The 22,637-nt window shown below is 38.3% G+C and overlaps 1 protein-coding gene across 1 annotated transcript in view; it reads left to right on the top strand.

Moving 5' to 3' along the window:
* Window positions 1-22,637, top strand: part of CHST9 (carbohydrate sulfotransferase 9) — an 89,732-nt gene that overhangs the window by 62,308 nt on the left and 4,787 nt on the right. Inside the window, exon 4 of the mRNA XM_061995523.1 lies at window positions 10,762-10,799. Within this exon, the coding sequence (XP_061851507.1) occupies window positions 10,762-10,799 (38 nt within the window). The remainder of the gene's footprint in view (window positions 1-10,761; window positions 10,800-22,637) is intronic.

Genomic DNA, 22,637 nt, shown 5'->3' with positions numbered 1-22,637 from the left:
TTTTGCAGTCTTCACTAATTATTTAAGTAATAGCAATTGGCATGGCTTTAGTCCAAAATGCTTTCTTCTGATCCAAAGAATTTTTTTCCACATTTCCTTTGTGTTTCATTTCACATTCTTTCATTAGATTTCAAATAAAGAATTGTGTCCCTTATAAATAAATATAAATAATAGGCTGAAAAGAAATATACCTCTTCCCTTTAATCTGTGGAAATTGGAGACCTTGCCCATGCAGGTAGGAAGAAGCCAGTAACAAGTTTTGTTGATAATCAGATACAATATTGACTCTGTGTTCCCTGGAAGAAGAAAAGAGAAATATCTCATCCTGAGTGGTCAATTCAGTAGAAATTAGTAATTTACATGTGAATAAAGGCACCATATTATGATCATATCCCTTAGCATTTACTGAAGGTAAACTTGGTTAGTAATTTACATGCTGATTCATGTCGGGCATGGAGGATTATATTTTAATGCCTGAAAATAATACAGTTCACTGGGGAAGAATAAACAAGGTGGGGTTTTTTAGTCATTAAAAAAATAGTTTTAATTTCTTGGTGCTAAGGATTCTCTCAGAACTTTTTTTCACCTTTGCAGAAGACACGTTAACCTTACCCTCAGTTTGGGGTATCACCATCACTACCAGTATTAGTATACACCTATGGTTTGCAAACCATGACTGGGTAAACTTGTCTCTTCAATCAGTCTGCCAGTCATGAGCATGGCTCAATTTCAGCTGCAAATTCTACCCCCCTTATCTGTGCCTGGCATGACACATCCTACAAGAAGATTACTTAGCTTGTTATCTGAATGCTGCTATGTAAATAGTGCTGTATAGTCATGTTCCTCTTGCAGGTCTCCGTAAAAGTGCACCTGCACGTTTTACAGATGGAAATTGTACCTAGTTATGAGCTTTTAGTGCATATATATGATCCTTTGCAAGCAGCAGCAGTGTATTTTGTGGGCAGAAAATGCTTGCATGTACAAAACCTGCAGGTGTGGTTTTAAAGCCCATTTGATAGTTTACCCTGTGTGGATGAAAAAGTTTTACTGTGCCTGAGAACGTCTACTTAGACTCTCCCCAGGTGATCAAATTGATACAGTGCATCATTTTGCTTTTGGCATTGGGGTAGTTGATGTTTCTGGGTACCAACTTACTGCTGCTATTTCCAGTCTCTGTTTAATTAAAAGGAAACATTTAGCTGTATTTTCAGTGACATATATGCATTCATTTGTCATAATGATTTCTGCTGCTGAACTTGCTTCATCACCTGTGCCTCTTTCTACTTGTGACCACTGCCAATACCCAAGCTGGCATAGCAAAGATGACATGCAGAGGAAGGCACAACAGGCATTTCTAAAGTAAGCAAAATGCTCCTGGCAAAGTAGTGTATGGTGCTATGAATCTTGGAGCATCAGGGTGTTTCACCTGTGGGAAAGGAGGCAGTTGCAATTAACTGCAGTATGTGCAATATACACTCAGTTACTATTCAGCTAGGTAGAGTTAGTGGTAGGGCAGATTATAAGCTTGAGCTGCAGGTTTGGTTTTAAAGACATTAAGCATACATTTTATTTTTTTTTTAATTTTTTTTGCAAAAGCCTAAATGTGCTCTCACATAGTGATGATGAATCCTTTACAGACTGACTTTCAGAATCATCTTGGGGTTTGAGAGGAGGTCATCTTATCAGATCTTCATTAAATAACTACTGTTGATTCACTCGTTAATTTTCTTTTACTTTTACTGTTAAGTTATTGTATCTTTTTTTTTTCCCTAGTCAATTACCTTGTATGTAGTATGTAGTTTGAGTTTTCTGATGTTCAAAGAATATATTCAGAGAACCTGACTAGAATGTTTTTATATGTTTGTTGAAATTCTCTTGTTGAGGTTGCTTGTGCATCATTATAGGCTCTTCTTGTAAGGGGATCCTTAAAATATGACCCATTTAGTTCTGTTTTTTTAGAAAAAAATCAGTACCAAATTTGTGTAAGCAGAAAGTCAGGTATAGATTTTTAATAGGGCTAGAAACTACCTTATTGCTTTATAATAATGCCATGATTCAAGCCCAGCCAGGAACTAAACACTGTATGTCTGCTCGCTTACCCTGCTACCCCCAACAATGAGATAGGGAGGAGAATTGAAAGGAGAGTAAAACTCATGGGTTGAGATAAAAACAGTTTAATAATGGAAATAAAATATAATAATTGTAGTGAGAAGGGACGTGACAAAAACAAGAGAGAAACAAAACCCAAGAAAGACAAATGATGCCCACTGCACTTGCTCACCACACACTGGCCAATGCCCAAGCAGTGATCTGCCCCTCAGCTCCCCCAAGTCTATATACTGGGCGTGACATCCTATGGTATGGCATATCCCTTTGGCTAGTTGGTGACATCTATCCTGGCCACACTTCCTCTCAGCTTCTTATGCACCCCTTCGCTTGCAGAGCACTTAGTGCTGAAAAATCCCTGATTTAGGATTAGCACTACTTAGCAGCAACTAAAACATCAGCGTGTTAGCAACATTGTTCTCATACTAAATTGAAAACACAGCACTGTACCAGCTACTAGGAAGAAAATTAACTCCGTCCCTGCCAAAACCGGGACAAGCAATACAAACTAAGCATCCGTAATCATTTTTTAAAACAGATAAAAAGTGAGAAGAACAGGTTTTACAGGTTTTTACAGCCAAAACCAAAAACAACCAAACTTAAAACTCCGTTAAGCAACGACATAGCCTTCTTTGGTAATAAAACCTCCTTTGGTAACATTTCAGTAATGACAAATGTAAAAACTGTGTATTCTCTAATAAGTCACATTCACACATCAGAAATTAACTACTTATTAAATACTGTTGTCAAACTATCCAAATCCACTTGAAAACTTAATCTATTTAAGTAGTTGAGCTTCACACCACCTTTCTCTCTCCCCAGTTTCTTTTGAGCAGCACCAACCTCAGTCATGGATGACCTTTTACAAATGACTTCCAATAACTACAGCTGAATTCAAGCACAAGAGTTGATCACAAAAGGTCATACACTAGTTATACAAAACATAGATAAATTTGTACTCCCTGCAGCAACTGATTGCTGTGGGGTTTTGTTTTGTGTCTGACTACTCTTAATTCAGAGCCATGCACTAGGAAAGGTTACGTTCTAGTTTTGTTTCTTTGCCTTTCTCTTCCTAGTTTTCTTTCACTGTAAAATTATACCATTTAGAGAATTTTTTGAGTTTTCCATGTGTTAAAGTTTTCTTTCAAGAGGCTCCTATTTCACCTGTTCCTTTTCCCCTGTGTTCTTTACCAGTGGATTAATTCCAAATCCTCTTGCACATAACCTTTGTAAACGTGAGTAGTGTCTTTTTCTAAGTGTCACATTCTCACTGGGGAATATTTTACTTTTAAATGAAATAAGTTCAGATAAGTTATTTGAGACCAGTGTGCTAAGAGCATGCCTTAGAGTGACACATTTAGACCTTAAACAAAGAAACATGGAAGATTCAAACAAGTACAGTTTATTTATGTAGACATAACTCAGAATGAGTAGTAAATTGAAAGAATATGTGCTCTCATCACCACTGGTCACTTCCTGGCTGTATGTTGTATAGACAATTAATCTCCTGTTAATTTCTGAAATACAGAAACTGTAGACTAAGGCTTCCCATGGAGACTTTTCTGTGGGCCTCTACTTTGTAATTAGTGCCAAGAAACTGGAATTTTTTCCACCCGTTTGAGTTTGCTGCATGTCCATCTTACACACACCACTGCTTCTGATTCACTGCAGAGAAGCTTTGTAGCTCAGCTGTTTGTGCTGCAGTTGTCCTAGCAGGTGAGTCAAAATAAGCTTCTGTGGACATAACGCTGTAGGAGCTTGTGCTGCTTCCCATTGTTACTGGCATCTTCACCTTTGTAGGCCATTTCCAGGGTATATATATAATATAAATTAAGATTATAGGGAGATAGTGTGCCTCAGAGCTGGATATCAACTCATCTTCACTACAAATGAAAAACCAACAACTGACCTTTAGGATATCCCAGACTGGATGGTCAGGGCTCCATGTGGCTTTGACTCAACAAATTTCAACTGCAGTCACATTCCTTGTCTGAATACAGACAATCATATGTTCTTAATATGAACAGAAATCAAGGAGGAACCAAAACCAAAGCCAGACTACTGCAACACTTCAGCCCTACTTTGAGTGCAATGCAAAGCTTTAGATGCCTAGTACCGTAACAGGGTATATTGAAGAGACAGCTGTATGTCCACAGCTTTTTTTCAGTGTGGGCTCTGAGTATGTAGATTCAAGGTCTAGCTGTTCTCCGCGGGCTTTTCCATTATGACAGCTCTTACCATGCTGTTCTTAGAATAAAACTCCAATAGTTTTGCTTCACTGGAGAAAAATCAGGGTCAACCACCCTTCATTTAACACATATTAAGAACCTGGATACAGGAAAGCATAATGGACCAGCTGATGGGTGGAAATAGCTTCTTTTGTGTCAAACCTATCTTGTAGAAGATAACTGCATAAGCGATTGAGCTCAACACTGGAAACACTGGAGCATAGTCAAAAAACCATTTTAACAGATTATGTGACCTATCCTCTGGCTGACTGTAATACAAAGCACCATAAAGCACCATGCATAACTAGCAACAAGAAAGTGGAAGCTGGTGGTCTACAGGATTTCAAATGAAAAAGCAATTGCCCTTGCAGTGTGAAAACTGAGTCAGTTTCTACCATAGGATTTGAATCACATTGTGATAGTTTCAGGAAATGCATCTGCTAAGCCATAATTAATTGATCCTTGCCTGCCTAATTGCAGATGAGTAGGAATCCACAATATGCCTGCCTTAAGAGAGCAGGAATCTGAAAAAGTTGTGAAGTGGTTGGATAAAAGAAAAAAAGCATTTCAAAGCAGTTGCATAGTGAGCTGTAAAAACAAAAAAAAAACCCAAAAAACAAACTGTTCTTGTTGTTAGATACAGGATAAATGCCAAATAGGCATTGAATAGACACATGATGTTCAGCTGGAAACTATCCAAACCATCATATCAATATTTTGTTGATGATAAAACCAAATATGCTGTCTGGCATGTTTCCATTGTCTCAAATCTTCCATCCTTAAAGGAAAAAGGTGACAAATTTTTGCTTTCCCTTTTCCCAGATTTATAAAGCTCAACCTTCTAGAAGCAAACTGACAAACGAGCCTGCCTGCTAATTCTGTTAGAAAATATGTATCAATGCTAATGAGACAGAGAGCACGTAAAACTTCAAATTTTTAATTACCTTATATTCTAACATCACCTTACCATAAGTACAGTTACACAGTGTTAGCAAATGCAGGATTTGGTCCAGAAGTGGACTTGAGTTACACTCCCACCTCCATTTTATCCACAACAGAATTAATGAATGAGAGCCCTTGGTCCTATTAAGACTAATGTTTCTTTTGTCAGTCCTGGGTTGAGTTGTTTTTCCTTTGGGGTTATTCTTGTTATGACTTTGTTAGGTAGAAATTGAATGGTGTGTGTTAATCAACACAGAACATTTGGCTACTTGAGCTTGCGGAAATGTTTAGTTTCCCAGGGTCCTTTGAACTTCCCAGGGAACAGTTCTGCATCCTTATTAGAGACTGACAATTAACAGTCTGTTTTCATATCAAAAGTAATCACAAAAAATTAGCTAGGGAGACCTTGGAATGCTGTGAGAGTTTCCATGTTTTGAGATGGCCAACTTTCCTTCATTTGCTTCAATCAGTATCAACTTGGGTTTCTTTTTATGTTTCCCTCTGCCAGGGCAACTTGTGAGTTGGCGTCATGACAAGTGAGAAGGATTATGCAATATCGGGAAGATGTGATTAATACATTTTAGACCATTCTAATCATATGCAGTTGCATAATTATCATAAAGGTGCAAAAATAATCTAAACTAGTTTTTGAACACAATGATGTAAATGAGCAGTTTCAGTTTTTTTAATTCCTTGTTAAGAAGAAGGAGGAAATGCTATGTACATCTGCAGGACCTGTGTTGCTTGCAAGTCTCAGAGATTCTGTGCATAATTTCTAGGAAAGCTGTGGTTCTGTCCTAAATATTTTAATTTCTGTGTGCTAAGTTACATGCTTTCACAGAAGATAATCTATTAATGTCACACCTTCTCCATTTTAAGTCTGAAAACCAAATCCGAGTGTTTCTTCCTCAGGCTCCAATGCGTGTGGGAGTGCTGTGGAAGTTTGTCTCAAATGAGTGCTTTGGTTTCCTTTCACTTCTCAGAATCTGTTCTGGCAGATTAGGAAACCAGTAATGAAAGTGAGGTGAATTGTAACCAAATAGGTTGCATATGTGTTTATTTAGGTCTATAAAAATAAAGTAAAATCCAAAGTTGTTAGTCTTTCTGTCATGAACTGGAAAAACAAAATTAAACCAATATTAGATTATTGAACTCCCTCTTCAAAGCTCATTTCTTAGCAATGCCATTCCCACCTGCAGTTAAGTGAATATTGCTGTTTTAGACTATGCTTATGGCAGTTTCAGAGCAAGGCTGAAGGTCCCTTTTGCCCCCTGGGATTCTCCTCACTTTCATCAGTCTGCTTGGAAACCCTCAGACACTTACGAACAGAGAGACAAATGCAGAATTTTTGTTCATCCACTGCCTTGCTGTCATGCCACAAATACTAGTTGGATTATGTGAAAACTTAATTAAGGAAATGAACTTTTTATTCCACAGCCTTCATTTTATTGATGTTGATGATGGATGCTTAAAGTATAAATTAGGATTTGGTTTTAGGGAGGGGAAAAAAAAAAGAAAAAAAGAAATTCTTTGTTACTAAGACTTGTAGCAGTCACGTCACATAAATTGGCAGATCTGTGTATTTAAGGGATTTTATACTCTAATTAAATGCAGTAGTAGTCTTTTGCCTTTTGAAATGAAACTTTTTTTTTTTTCTTCTGCTACATACTTAGGGAACATGCTGTCAAAATCCTTACTGTATCCAACTATTTGAACATAAGAAACAGCATCAAGCTGTTATTTGTTCTGTTGTACTCGGATTTCCAGTCTGAATCTTTTGTACCTGGTGATCTTAATTATATTGGAGCTGGAAGTAGTTTAACATTAAAGGAATTACACCAGATTAATCTCTAAACCTGCACAAATATCGCATTCCTGTGTACGGAGGTAAGCAGGGCATAGTGTACATAATTGCATGTTGTTCTCTGTGTAGGTTACGTGTGTTAAGGCTGAGGAGTCAATCTTGCAGTTCCTCGTGACAGCATCAGTTGTGGCATACTCTCATGTCTTGCAGTGGTCACTTACCTTAGCAAACAGGCATTTTTCCCTTCAGTAAGGTAATCTTCCTTATAATATGAATAAGCAAGCAAAACAAATAGAAAAACCCAACTTGTCCTGGAAACAGGAATTAGTATACTAATTATTGTATGAAAATACATAGAAATCTTGTAAAGAATGTTTGCTATAGTTTTTTTTCCAAAAGTGATATAGCTTGAGGTCAACCAAAGGAAGCCATTTATCTCAACCATCCATTACACTTTTTGAGACTAGAGAGACAGAAGAAAATCACTGAAAATAAATGGGGAAAGGTCAGCTTCTACGATCCTGGTGCAAAAACATTGCTGGAATCCAGTTGCACCACTTTAGCCTCAGAGCAGCAGGAAAGGACAGCCTCAGCAAATATGAATCGTTGTTTGTGCTGGTAAATACATCTTTTGACTGGAAGAGTGAAGTGTAGCTGTATATGATTAAGGCCTTTTGATTTGCTTATGTTTTCAGGGCTGGTCAGATCACACTGTTGAGTCCATTTAGGAGCAGTTTGCCAGGTAACAGGTAGAAAAAACAATTTTCAAGAGAAGTATAGAAGATCAAGCCATTCATATGCAGTCTGAGTTGCAGATGTGTCTCTCGGACTGCATTGTCTACCGATAGGACAACTTCCAGATAAATTTCCAGGTGGAAGTAAATTTCCCAGACAGTTTGATGTTCCTGCATCCATTCATCTTGTATAAGTTGCTACCTTATTGTAGTGGCTCTGGGAAAACTATTGTAAATTTTGTATTTTAGCATGTGTGGGTCTACGGGTAATGAAATTTCTGGCAAGTCTCAAGCAATCATGAAACTCACCCAGGTGCTATCTGTGGGACTAGCTAACAATGTTCTGATGTTTCTGGTTTTGTCAATGTCCCATTGCTTTACATCCTCTGAATTTGGAGTGCTTTCTCTAGTGGGGCTTGACACTAATTGTCACCACAGAGATCACAAGGCACCTAAACAGAAATATGCTTCTCAAAATTGAGGGTGTCATAAGTAAAACAGAGATTAGTGACTAGTCATTGTAAGAGAATTCTGGGCATTTATAAAACAAACGACAAAAAAAAAAATGCAGGACAAATTAAGTTCTAGCTAGTTTCAATGACAGAGCCTTCTACTGCCCTACTGTTGGCCATCACCTGGACACTGAACCTCTTTTCAGCACTCTACGTGTTGTTCATGTTGTTTCACTGCTTCTTGCAGCTTTTCTTCTAAAACAAAAGTACAGTACACACTAGGACTTTACAAGCTTCCCCATTTAATGGTGCCAGTGTATTTCCACTCCAATCTGCAGCATTTCTGTTATTACAGACCTTGGTCTCTTCTGAGCAAAACTGCTGACTGTGCCAAATTTACATAGTTGATCTGTGGTGAGGACAAGGATCGTCTGGCAAATAAATGGAGAACAGAGTATTCAATTTACTGGTGACCTTGAATTTGATCTCTCTTCTGTCCTTAACAGCCTAGTCAATCTCTGTCCTGTTTAACTCCTGTCATCGTTACTGATATATCATGCAGACACTCCTGCAACTGCTTTTTCCTTGATACTGTAGTATTTAAATTGCCAAAAGAAAGAACTAAGAGTGATCAAGGAACAAACCAGAAGAAATTATTCTTCACCTTTTCCCTAGCAGTGTCAGTAATGGCCACTAAGGTCTTTCCCAGTTTTTCTGTTCATTTTTTATATTTGGCTGAGGTGGAAACTACAAGTTTGATTGATAATGCAATTTGCATCTCAAGGCATCACTGGAAATACAATGGTATGAAAGGCTATTCTAGTGGAGCACTCTTTTTCCCTGGGGCTGACTTTAGAAGCTCATTGATGTCACTTCCTTCCTCAGTCAGCAAGTGAATTTTCACTAATTCTCAAGACCAGCTGTCCATGCTGTCAACAGAAAGTTATTAAAATTCCTTTAAAGTGAATCAAAATAGCCTAAAAACAAATGTACTGGGAAACAGGAAAGCATCAGTATTCAAAGTCCACAAACCTTTGAGCAAAATAGTGTTGATCTAACCAGAGATTTCAAACACTCTGCTTTCCTAGCAACTTGTATATCATTAGAGAATGCTAAAAACACATACTCCTTTAATATTCTATTACCAACAACCTATTGGGTTAAAATGTTAGTTACAAGAATAAATTCTATTTCTCCCAAAGATGCACTCAGTGAACAAGGGAGTACATTTTGAGAAGTCTCCCTTAAATGATGAGAGGGGCAGCCAAAAAAACCATATTTTTTATATTTAGCAAATAAAACCACAACACAAACATGCAGGAAATAATTGATGTCAGAGACAATCTTATAATATAGCCTAAAGTGATTAGCTTTATCTGAACTATCTGAAATGCTTTCATTGAGGAGTATTCTCAGAGACAAGTAAGAAAGATCATTTTCCTTTGGTTCATAGAGTGCTTGTACTGTATTTTAACAATATATTTTCATCTCTTTTAAAAAAATCTTGTGCCTCACATATCAGTACAAAAAAATTGAGTATTTTTTTCCCATGCTGGAGCTGGCAGCCACCCAGGCTAGGCAGGATCCCCTGACAGTTAGTAGTGATACTGACAGTTTGTAAATACTGTCCTATCATTTTTATTTAAAAAAAAAAAAAACCAAAAAAAAACCCCAAACCAAACCTCAGGGTATGCATAGCCTGGCTGGATAGGTAAGTGTGAAATTCCTCACTTTCCCCAATATGCATGGATGATCTCCAGTAGTAAAAGAAGGATAATTGATACCAGCTGCCCTTTTGACAACTAGCACGTCCAAACAGTATATGAGGCAAAATTACCACCCCTTTTGATCTAAAAGGAAAGAATAGGTTTGAGGTGTCGTTGCTGCTAAGGTCCCAGATAGCTATAGAAAAGCAGTATTCAATCTAGGCTTCCATCATATCTTCAGGAGCACACTGAAGGACACAGCAGAAGGAGGCCAGAATAAGGAAGCAAGACCATAATTCAACATGCCACTTTGTGGATATTATCAGGATAGAATTTCTGCCTAGAGCCAGCTGGTGCCTAACCTCAGTCTTGACAGAGGAATGTAATTTTATTTTAGGGCAGTGGCAGAAGCTGCTTTTTTCCTCCAGTGGTCAAATCCTGAGCTGGATGCTACCAGTCTCTCAGGCACGTATACATGCAGCAGTACATCTTACAGCATTAGGATGCTTCATAGCACATATTTGAAAACTATTGTCATCACTTTGAATGTAGTAATTTCTCACGGGGTTCCTGGTTAGGAAGATTAACTACCTATCTCGATCTTCTTTTTATCACATCTTAATTGAGAGATGCTTGGATTTCTCTTACTTTAGGTGGATTTCCTTTTTGAGGTTTCAAGTCATTTTCATGTATTAAGTTCTTTGCTGGATTCTTTGGGTTTTTTTCCTGTATGTACATGATCGTATTCTTTAAAATATGTACAAACTAATTATTTTCTTTCTCTTTCAGAGTCTGGAGAAAAAATTCAACAGCAGATAATCAATCAGGTATTTTGTCACTTTCATACTTTTTGTGACTTAATTTTTCATGTAGAAGGATTGTAGCAATTAAAGGGGAGAAATTCAAAGGACAGCCTAATATTAACTGTATGTTGTGCTATGGACCATATATCAGACTACTTCCTGCCTCTGTAGATGTGTCAAATTTGCAGAAATAGACTTGTTTAAATCAAACTTAAGAATTGGCATTTAAGCAGTTGCTCATCTACTTCTAAATGTGTTGATAGTGAGGACAAAACCTAGACATAATTTTCTCACTGATATATATTTTTTTTTGTGCAGAATTATGCTTTTGTAAAGAAAAATAGTAATGTCTCCCCTGTTTACTGGTATTCTTTCTGAAAAACAGAAAACCACTGGTATTAAATATTTGCACAGCACATGTAAAAAATGTGTTTCGATGGTGTTTAGGTTTTCATTTCTTCTGTAAATTTTTGTTGAGGCTTCACTAAACTGTGACATTGCTTGTGGAAGCATTTTTCTGTCTTGTCTTCATACTGTATCAGCAATAATAATTTAGGGGAGAAAAAAAAGCCCCTTTATACATTGCATTTTAGCATTTCAGCATCAGGAAAACTGTATAAGAACTGCACTGAGTTTTTCCCCTAACCAGAAAAAGAAGAAGAAACCCAGAGTTTGCTTTCCTAAATTACATGATTCTATGTTCTTTCAAACTGAAAGGATCTGGCTTGTACAGAAGCATTGTGCTGTTTCTCATTCTTGGCTTTTTGTCCTCTTGCTGAATGCTGTTAACCAGATGGCAAATAAATGGGTATCTGTATTGCTCATGAGATTGATTTTGAAAAGTCACTTAAACAGTCATTAAAATATTTGTATTCCAGCAATTACCTTCCCTTAAATAGTCTTCCTTCCAAGCTGTAAATTCCAAGGCATTGGCATCATTACATCACTATTATCTGTAAATTGTTCATCTAAATGAAAGACTAACCTGTCAGGTGACTGACCATCTGAGGCAGCCTGCTTTGGATCTAACAGCATTTCTCCTTTTGTGGCACACAGATATCATTGAGTCCCTTTCAGTGGCCTGAGTTGGCACTGCTCCTGAGTAAGCTTTTATGTTTCTGAAAGTTTTTAGGAAGTCTGGTCCTGTGACACCAAAGAACATCCAGAGTTGTTAAAACCTTCCCGTTGGGGCGTCACTTTTTTCTCTTTTATCTAGTGATAGGACAAGGGGTAATGGAAAAAAGCTGGAACATAAAAAGTTACATTTATAAACATAAGGGAACGCTATTTTATTGTGAGGGTGATGGAGCACTGGTACAGGCTACCTGGAGAGAGTGTGGAATCTCGTTTTCTGGAGGTTTTCAAAACCTGCCTTGATGCGTTCCTGTGTGACTTGATCAAGATGGACCTGCTTTAGCGGAAGGGTTGGACTAGATAATCTCTGAAGGTCCCTTCCAACTCCTACTATATGTGATTCAGTGACTATCTTGAGAAATTCATGGATGAGTATACTTAGCCCAGAATACAGCATTACGTAAGCAAAGGAAAATATTTTTCTAAAGAAAGGTAGAAATGTCTGAAACTTAATGGAAATTCTGTGCTTTGACTGGGAGTTTATATCTTAAAACAAGTCTAATTAACTTTTATAAACTAACTGAGTTTTAGTATTAGGCTGAAATGTCTTGCAAAACCGATTTTGGGAGTCGTTGTTGGCCAGAAGGGGGGGCACTTGTATTTTTAAAACACAACTTGGGGCTACATTGACAGGGCCGTGAATGGCTGATTGGAGACCTAATTCTGCACATTTTCTGTCTGACAAAATCAGTTCTGTGTATGGCATCGCCCTGTTCTGAGAAAGAGTATGTTGTGATAAAAAGGACATTTGACACAATTGCAAAAGGTGGATTAGATGCCATGCTTCCTGTATCCAGTCTTGGCCTTTTCCTGTGTGCCACTGCCTCGCCTTCTTCAAATTGCTCATTTGTTCTGTCTCGCTGCAGCTAACTTAAGAACACTTAATTTTGCAGAAAAATTACATTGCCTTGATATGTGGAGGATGTGTTTAAATAAAGCTGTAAATGGTGATTTATGGACAAATGGTAGGCATTCCCTTTTGAATGGATACCAGTGAAGCTGGTGATACCCCAATCCATACAAACTTTGTTTGGACTTCCAAGAAATGGGAAAACTTTCAAATTAGAAATCAATTTCATTTTCAAGCCTATGATTTAGGGAACAATTGCAGAGGAACTGTTTATTTGATTGGTAGTAATACGACTTCAATAAAAATATTTGACCTGAAGTTGATCCTAATGGAATATCTCCTATAGAAGGATTCTGTCTTTTTTTCAATACTGAACTTGAAATTTTCTATGCAAGATAAGTATCTTATCTGGCTTAAGATCTTCTAGTTCCTTTTAAGTTAGTGCAACAACACTGATTTAAACTGGCTGCCAGAAATTTAAGTGAGGGAGAAGTATCTCTGCAGAAGATGAATGATGTTGTAACTTGACAGGAGCAGAAGTGCAAAGGGCAAATAGCAAGTAATGTCTTGTTGAAAGGTGAGTACAGCAGAGAGGAGATGGGGAAATGATAAAGGTGCTGTCCTAACAATCTCCTTCTAGATAAACCCCTCACTATCTGTGGGTATCTGGGACCTCTCACATCCTGAAGACTACTGTAGTTTCCACATAGTTCTTAGCTCTTTCTGAAGTCATAGTTGATGAAATATGACACAGATAAAACATTGAGGTAGGATCTGCTTGCAGAAACCTTTGACTACAGTTACCAACTTCAGTGGCTCTTGTTCACTTTGATTTTAAGTATTTGCTAGTTTTCCTTGAGCACCTATTTTGTCATCTATGTATATAGGTGTGCATATTTTGCTTAACAGCAACGATCACCTACCACTCTGCCTGCACAGAGACATCGAAAAATAGTATGTACTCTGCTTCTCAGTACCTGTTTTTACCTACCTTTGCAACTCCAGAGTAAATCCTAGCACCAATATACAGCCTGATTATCTGTAGCATGTTGATTACTGCTAAGGGAAATGCAATGTACAAAGAATAAACCTTGTGCTAACTATGTACAAGTCTTGGCTGCAAAACACATTACAGTCAGCTAATCAAAATGTGTCTGAAGCAGTTCTTTATGTTTCATCCTTACCATTCTGATTCGCCTGTGTTGTCTTAATGTATACTCCCACATGTGATTTTGGCCAGTGCTTCTCAGAAGTGCCAACAAGAATATGCATACTTGCATACAGAAGCTGAAGTTTTTCGCACAATCAGACTTTTGGGTTAAAATCACAGCTGTCTTTGAGCCAAGACTTGAGCCTATCCCTTCTACAGTGAAGTTGCAGATTGTGTCAGGAGGCTGGTGCTCTGCAATGTCTGGCCCACTGTTCTGTCCCTGAGGAGTTCTTATCATAGAATCTTGGAACAGTTTGGGATGGAAGGGACCTTAGACATCATCTAGTCCCAGCTCCCGTGCTATAGGCAGGGACACCTTTCCCTAGACCAGATTACTTAAAGCTACATCCAACCTGGCCTTCAACACTTCCAGGGATGGGGCAGCCAGAGTTTCTCTGGAAAACCTATTCTGGTGTCTCACCACCCACACAGGGAAGAGCTTTTTCCTTATGTCTCATCTAAATCTCCCCTCTTTCAGTTTAAAGTGATTACCCATTGTCCTGCCACTACATGCCCTTGTAAAAAGTCCTTCTCTGGCTTTCTCTTCAGCCTCTATAGGTACTGGAAGGTTGCTCTAAGGTCTTCCTATAGAGCATTTTCTTCTCTAGACCCAACAGTCCCGACTCTCTCAGCCTGTCTTCACAGGAGAGGTGCTTCAGCCTTCTGATCATCTAGGTGACCCTTCTCTGGACCCAATCGAGCAGGTTCATGTTCTTCTTATGTTGGAGAGCTGGATGCAGGACTCCAGGCAGAGTCTCACAAGAGCAGAGTAGAGGTGTAGAATAGGAAAGGAAAAAATGTTTAGGTTTTCCCCACATGTTTTCTTTTTTCCAGGGGTCTTCCTGATACCGTTCTCTGCCTCCTTCTAGTTCAGATAACATAGCAGTGCTTCACTCATTAAATAATAGATAGTACTAACATGGTGAAGAAGGAAGTATTATTCAAATACAAACAGAACATTTATTTAAGAACATTTTCAGTATCTTTTTGGAGGAAACTTTCTCAGGCATACAGGAACATACATGGAGTGTATGAAGATAGAAATATCTTGATTTTCTGAAGAATTATATTTCTTGTGCAAAAAAAACAAGCATTATAGTATGCAACAGACAGAAGATTGGATGTCCAATGGAAATATTGAAAGAAGTGCAGTGAGTTTTGAGCAATGAAAGGCAGCACAAGCTGCAAAGTTGGACTGCAATCCTGATTCTCAGATTTCTGAATGTTCCTTCTTGCTCCATGAAATAGCAAGGGTTTTCTACCAGTGTTAATCAGAAATTAAGAATCACAATATTCACATGGGTTAGGCAATTATTATCTTTCCTTTTGCAAACATGGAAAAATTAAGTGTGAAAGTCAAAGGACTTGCTTAAAGTTACAAAACCAAACACTGTGGTTCTGGCCAATGCACCTACCTTCAACTACAGCGCTGTTCCTTCTCATTTTTCCTCTGTGTCAAGGAGGGATGATTTTTTAACTAGTTAGTGTTTGGTTGCCACACTGATCATCTGTGGCATTGGTTGCAGATTAGCACATACCAGGTGGACAGCTATACAAAAAACTTGCTACAGAATAAACTATATTATTTTCTTGTACTTATGATAAGATATGCCCTCTACCTATGAGGTAGCCCTCTTTAGTGAAAATAGGTTATTCTACCTTTCAGTCAGTGTGAGGAAGGAGTGTACAGTGCATAATCCCCTTTGTAAATTCACAACCTATTTTGTTGTACAGTAATTTATGAATGCAATTAATTGTCAAGTATTATTCTTTCTGTAAAATTGAACATATGAATTTGTCTAAAATGTATTAATATAGACAAACACAGATTTGAGATACTTGCCCATCTACAGTGCATTATCCATTTCCATGGTTCTTTTATTTACCAATAAAGTAATCTAATTTGAATGAAATACTGATTGGGATTGAGGGGAAAATGCTTTAAGACCTCTAGAGACTTTACTATCTCTTGCAAAGCAGTCTGGAGGAGACTGAATTCTTCATACCTGAATATACATTAAAACTCTTCACCTGAATGTACTTTCATTTGAAACTTTTCTTACTGTTTCTAAAAGAGCAAGATGTCTCATATATCCTAGCAGATAAGTGTGTTTACCTGCAGACAAGAAAAAAATCCCTGTGGATCTTACCACAGTCACTAATGTGAGAAACATTGTATTACATTACAGGCCTCTCTTCTCAAAGAGGATGGGAGGTTTTGTGGGGAAAGAGTACAATTGTTATTACAGATCATGATTGTAAACGTGCCTTAGGGAGACCTGTCCAGTCACACTGTCAGGCCTTCTCCCTCTCAGTCCTCCAGCAGTAACGTTTGAAGCTGGGGGCAATTTTAGACAACTTTGAGACAGGAAGAAGACATCAGCAATGTGAAGAGTCATGGCTGATCAGAGGGGAAACTTTATCCTCTCTAGGGAAAGGGCAGTTGTTGATATCCAAATCCATTTCAAGAGAGGGCAGAGAGCTGCCCAGTGAGCACAAATGCCGATGGTGAGCCACCATGTTGCCACTGCTGCCAGTTGAGCACAGAGAGGAACTGAAAGGGAGAGATGGGATACAGAAATGTGACTGAAACTCCTTCAAAACTAGCTGCGTTGCTGCTTGTAAGAACATCTTGTTGAACAGTTTGTTTGTAGCTTGATATTTGCAGCTGAATTAATCTCTTTTAAGTACCTGACTCAAAACCTTTTGGGCTTAGAATCATATTGTTTCCCCATATAACACATGTTCTTTGCTGTATTTTTATTGCAAATATCTTAATGAGCATCCGGGTTCCACATTTTGACTACACAAAGCAAACATCTAAGCAACTCTTTAAGTAGCTATGTCTTCATTGTAGTTTGAGGGGACAGGTTTGCAAGGAAACAGAAGTGTTTAAGTTCAACTCAAGTCCAGATTTATGACAACTTCTGCTCAGCTGTCAGCTCCGAGAGGAGGCAGGTGAGTCTTATAGGCTTGTTCCTCTGTGGGTACAGGTGTGCCCCAGTGTTGGCAGGACTGGTTCAACAAGCCATCTCACCAGGAAAGCTCAAACCTGTCAGATTGGACCATATAAGGTACAGGTATGCCGGGCAGTCTTCTTTAGTCCTGTATCTCTCCTGTATATCAAAGTGAACTAGAGAGAGAAAAAGAGAGAGGCTCATCTGATATCTGGTGGTTTACAATACTCCCTGGAAGAGGGGAGACAGAGTTTTAGTCCCAGCAGGAAGGGTTAACCTCTGGGGTTAATGCCTCGCAGTTAGATCACTCTCCCAGGAAATCTCTCTTCATGCAAATGGGACAGTGGGGACCAGATCTCTCTTGTGCAGTCTGCATGTCAATCAGCAGATGTCAAGACATGGTCCCTAATAACTCTGAATAAAAAGATGTTGGTATCTAGCCTGAGGCATCAACTCTTGTTGTTATAGAGGAAAACAGATGTTATTTAAAATATGAAATATGCTCAAAAATGCCTGCCTAGCTTGAGTGATGAACATACAAGAGGCATTATTTATTTTCTTCTTCATAAAATGACCGTGTATGTGAATTACCATGCACTTGGAAGTAACAATTTTGAGAACTGCACATGTCAACAGAGGAACCTCTTTAGGTTATTTGACTTACTTCTGTCCTTATGAAAAAGTAATCGTGTTAACATTATTTAATGAACTCTAGTAACATACCAACATCTAATATACAGAGATTACCTGGAAGTGTTGTATTCAGATTTAAACTCCCTAAATACGTATATTAAACCTACCAGTCAGTGGAACCTGAGAGTCTTTTTCTAATATTATTCTTCATAAAATTAGTATTGTGTGCTTAGTTTGAGTCCATTTTGAATTTCAGGTTGTTTAAGCTGCTTTGCTGACATTGTTCTGTACAGAAATAAGAGTTAGTGCTGGTGAAGATTTCTGGCCACTGACTGCAGTGGCTGACTTAAATTTTATTAACAGAATGTACACAGAGGAGAAGGTCTATGCTCTGAATTAAATACTGATTGAACATACTGGTTCACCTGTACCCGAAACAAGTATGACTGCACAGGAGGGAAACTGGGCTAAATATGGCCAAGTATTAAGTGATCCATGATCTGAAAGTTGCCTTTTATTAACAGTACATCTCAGACACACATCTGGAGACAAGAACTCCCTGCAAACTGGATGCAGGTTCTGTCTAAACACAAGCTATCTGGGCTGCAGTGGCTCTGTGCTTGTTTACAAGTCTGTAAGTTATACTGCAAAGAACCACCGCCATGAAACTGTTGTCAGAAAGCCAGAGAAGCAACATTAGCATTGCACTGTCCAGAAACCAGTTTATCATTACCATTGATTGGCCTGGGAAATTGTTTCTTTATTGGAAGTAAGGAGGTCCAGTGCTTTGTTTCATTTTAATTACTTCATTGCAATTGTTTTTGTGAACATTTAATCTGTCATGCAAATTTACATGTTATTTAGTTTCTGATAATAATAGTGTCATACTTGGTACTTTTTCTATTAAACATGCCTTGATCTTTCTTATCCTTCCCATTATGAACATGTTTTGGAGAAACATAACATGACCGTGAGGGTGAAACAGGAGGGAATTAATTTTGGATTTGAACAAGAACTGTCAAATAAAAGTCGAGATTAATTTCCAAGTTGTTGACCATATGAATCAACGTGTGGAAGTGACTCATGCAGACTGTCTTGCCTCATTAGCATGAGTGACTTCATACTTTCTGTAGGTGAAGGCTGAGGACACAGAGAGGAGGGGACCCCTCTGTAAAGCCAAGAGTCGGGTACCTGTGGGGGCCTCAGGCAAAGACAAATGGGTTCCTCCTTTCCTCTTACTGAATGAAGATGGGACTACTACTATAATTCTGATAATGTTACTATTCTTCTTACCACATTGGGCCTCACCACTTCACCATTGCTTGTGAGCCTGTGTTGTTCTCCACCAAAACCAGCTATGGATTGGTGCTCTCTTTTCAAATTTTTCCACTGACGCTTGACCACACCACATTAAAAAAAACAAATCTCATTCCCTCTGCCCTTTTTTTCTTCATTTCATTTGTGCCTTTGCCATAACTCCAAGTCACTCTGCATTGAGACGCCAAACTTTCTACTAACAGATTCAAGGGACAATAGTCACTGATTCACAAAGCCGTGTTTTGAAAAGCAGTATTTAAAATGACTGGTATTTGTTAACTCAATTTTACCTGCAGTATTTTTTTTTTCTTACTATGGTCAGTTATTCTCCTATGTCTTGGTATTCACATTGAGGTGTTGGAGAGGATATAGATGTGGGCTACCAAGCTTGTAAAGAATTTGGAGCACGTTTCATATGAGGAAGAGTTGAGAGATCTGGAGCTGTTTAGCCTGGAGAAAAGAAGGCTCAGGGGAGACCTTATCACTCTCTACAACTATCTGAAAGGAGGCTGTAGCAAGGCAGGGGTCGGTCTGTTCTCCCTAGTAACAAGCAATAGAACAGGAGGAAATGGCCTCAAGTTGCACCAGGGGAGGTTCAGGCTGGATATGAGGAGGAATTTCTTTACTGAAAGTGTTGTCAGGCATTGGAACAGGCTGCCCAGGGAGGTGGTGGAGTCACTGTCCCTGGAGGTGTTTAAGAGATGAGTGGATGTTGTACTTAGGGAAATGGTCTAGTGAGTGGTTGATAGGGCTGGGACAAAGGCTGGACTCGATGATCTTAAAGGTCTCTTCCAGTTGAAACGATTCCATGATTCTAAGTACCTCCCTTGAACCTAATTGTATTTCAGCTACAAACTATAAAGTTTACTTCTTATTCTCTGGAGGAAGCTCTCAGCTCATTTCTCCTTTCTTTTTTCTTTTTTTCCCCCCACAACTTGTTTAGTAATCTTAGAGATATTTGGTACAACTACATGTGTTTTAGAGATACACATGCCATAGGAAAGTGTAGTGTCTGCTATAGTAAAATTATACCTTTCAGGACTGATGGCTCCACATACAAATTATTCCTAGATCTTAATCCAGAGGAAAGAAAAGTTTGTTCTTATTTGTATTTCTTTGAGAACATTAGGGGCAGAAAGAGCTATGAAAGTTCAAAGCAGAGTTTTTTCATTTTTCTTCTTCCATCATGGAATTGTCCATGAGCAACAAGGTGTCTCTGACAAAAGGACTTCTGCTAAACTTGCAGATTTCACAAGGAATACATATGTCAGATCTGGGTTTTGAGGAGTGTAGAAGTGGTGATTTGCCCTGAATAAATTAGATAAGCTAAAAATTCATTACTCCTCTGGGAGATGAGGGGTTAGTATTGCGTGTCTTTGAATCAAAAGGTCTATCTGCACTACACAGAAGGTGAAGTATCTCATCAACAAATATTTACTGTCACTTGTGGCCAGTCTGGTTAGTCTCTCCAGTTGGGAGCTCCTGTAGGGATTTTGTGTAGCTTGCCGACATTACACTACACAGCTTCTCTGGTATAAGAAAGCTGTGAGCATAGTTATGTGTTAACTCAGGTAGCATAATGGTAGACTAATCTGTCCATTCTGAAGTATGTCTTCTACCACAAAAAAAAAAAAAAAAAAAAAATTAAGGGTAGTCCCTCCTTTTGTCAGGCTTCAGAAAACTTGCATATACATATATAAGTATAGTTTTACATGTTTTTACAGCTAAAATGAGGTAATAGTAGCTGTGGGCATCACTGGTTTGCTGAAGATGGGAGTCATGAAAACTTTTCCTCGTATTTCAACTACATGGCAATTCTGAGCTACAAATGTGGCCCTCTGATGAAGAAATCCTTCTAATTGTGCCCAGTTGTGTCAAAAACTTGATACTTTTAAGCAAATCAGGCTTAGGCTGAAACTCTATATTACCTTTTCAAAAGCTTACATGTACCTACCAATTAAGAGGATGTTTTATAGCCCTCCAATGTTCAAGCTACCTTCATCTAAATACCTAAACTGAGACTGATCTCTATGTGCTCCGTGATCAACATAGAATCAGAGAGTGAATCAGAAAATGAACTTTGTCTCGGATAAGCCTTTCTCTGTTTTCTAAAGAGATCCTAGGTAAACAAGTAAGGTTGTGAAATTATATGGTCATAATACAATCATGACATAAGAAGCAATGAAAGAAATAAATTTACACAGTGAAATCAAGTAGCTAGAAAATGAAATTGCTCTGTCCTAAATAATTGTTTTTCGTAAGTTTCACCTGCAAAAAAAAAAAAATTCAACCTGTTCTTTTCTTAATGAATTAAGTTTTTACCATCTTTGAATATCCATGTGTTTGGAGAACACTTAGCTATTTAGTGTAATAGTGCTAAGAGTGTCCTCAGGGCACTCGAACTGCAACAGTCAGGTACAAGCCACAGTAAAAAGCAGAGCACAGTAGGCTCCCAGGTGAGTTGAAGCATCTTAGATAACTGTTTCAGGAAGTGTGTTTTAGGACAGAAGACAGCTGCATGTTGCAAACCAAACCATACATTACTAATACATACAATGTAGTTATTTGGCAGCACAGAATAACATGATAAAACAGAGTATTTCTTTCCTATTTACACTGTTTGTCCTACATTTTCTGTTGGGCTCACTTTATTATTCTTGTTAGTAAAAATTAAGATCCAACACTAAAGCATTTAGGAAACACACCACTACACTGCAGGCCATTAAATGTTTGTAAATCAGCCTTAGAATATCATCCTTTCCAATTCATCATTATCTTTTTGCATGGCAGGTTTCTCTAATTGCAAATTGTCTAGATGAGATCTCACTCGTGCATTATAAAAGCACTACAAAACATAATTGGATAAGTAGTCAATCTCTTCTACCCCACTGGCTTGTGAAGGTATTAAAGGAAAGAACAGCTTCAATGTGTGTAGAAGGTGGCATTGGCTACTTAGTGGCTTCTAGTCACTTACAGTGAGGAGAAATCCCTCTGTGGCTGGGGAAGAGCAGGGAATCTCCGGCAGCAAAAAATGACATCAAACATCCAAGGACCCATTAGTGACTCAAAAATGCCTTTTACTTCAGCAGCTTCACTGAGTTGCCTACCAGCAGCCAAACACTACAGTAACATTCTGTTGAAGCAGTTTTTTCCTTGTATTTAAACTAATTTTTTAACCTGTATTTTGTGCCTAGCTAAAGGGAGACAGAGGCAATGTGCACACTCTTGTAAATTGGACTCATGACCACTTCTTAACTTCCTTTCAAATGTGTTAATGCAAATAGGGAACAAGGCACACTGCATCATTACTGGCAAAGGTGCAACACTTTACTGGATTTTAATTCTTGGATGAAATGTATACAACCTGCTTCACGAGTTGTCCCAAGTACAGCCTTGAATCTATCCAAGGTAACCGTGGAGTTCATCTCCCATATCAGACAGATGTTTCACAAACTTACTAGCTCTTTGGAAAGCCGTGAATGGCCATCTCTGCACTTGGACACTTGTCTCAAAGAGTTTGTTAGGGACTTTTTTGCATGGGAAGATTTGGATCTAGAGTTAGTGACTGATACAAGATTACTTGTGTGCTGCCTGATGCTGCTGTATCTTCAGGCATTTTCCAAAACAATGATGCTCAGCAATTTGTGGGGTGGACTGTTTGGAAGGTAGGTATAATGGACAGGGGTTTGGTGTTTTTTTTAAATGTTTATTACTTTTGCAAGCTTTTTCTTTTCCTGTTCACACTGTGAAAAAAAATCAAA

The sequence above is a fragment of the Colius striatus genome, chromosome 4, assembly GCF_028858725.1.
Source record: "Colius striatus isolate bColStr4 chromosome 4, bColStr4.1.hap1, whole genome shotgun sequence".
Taxonomy (NCBI): domain Eukaryota; kingdom Metazoa; phylum Chordata; class Aves; order Coliiformes; family Coliidae; genus Colius; species Colius striatus.
Note: the sequence above shows the minus strand (reverse complement) of the source record. Positions and strands in the feature narration are given on the sequence as shown.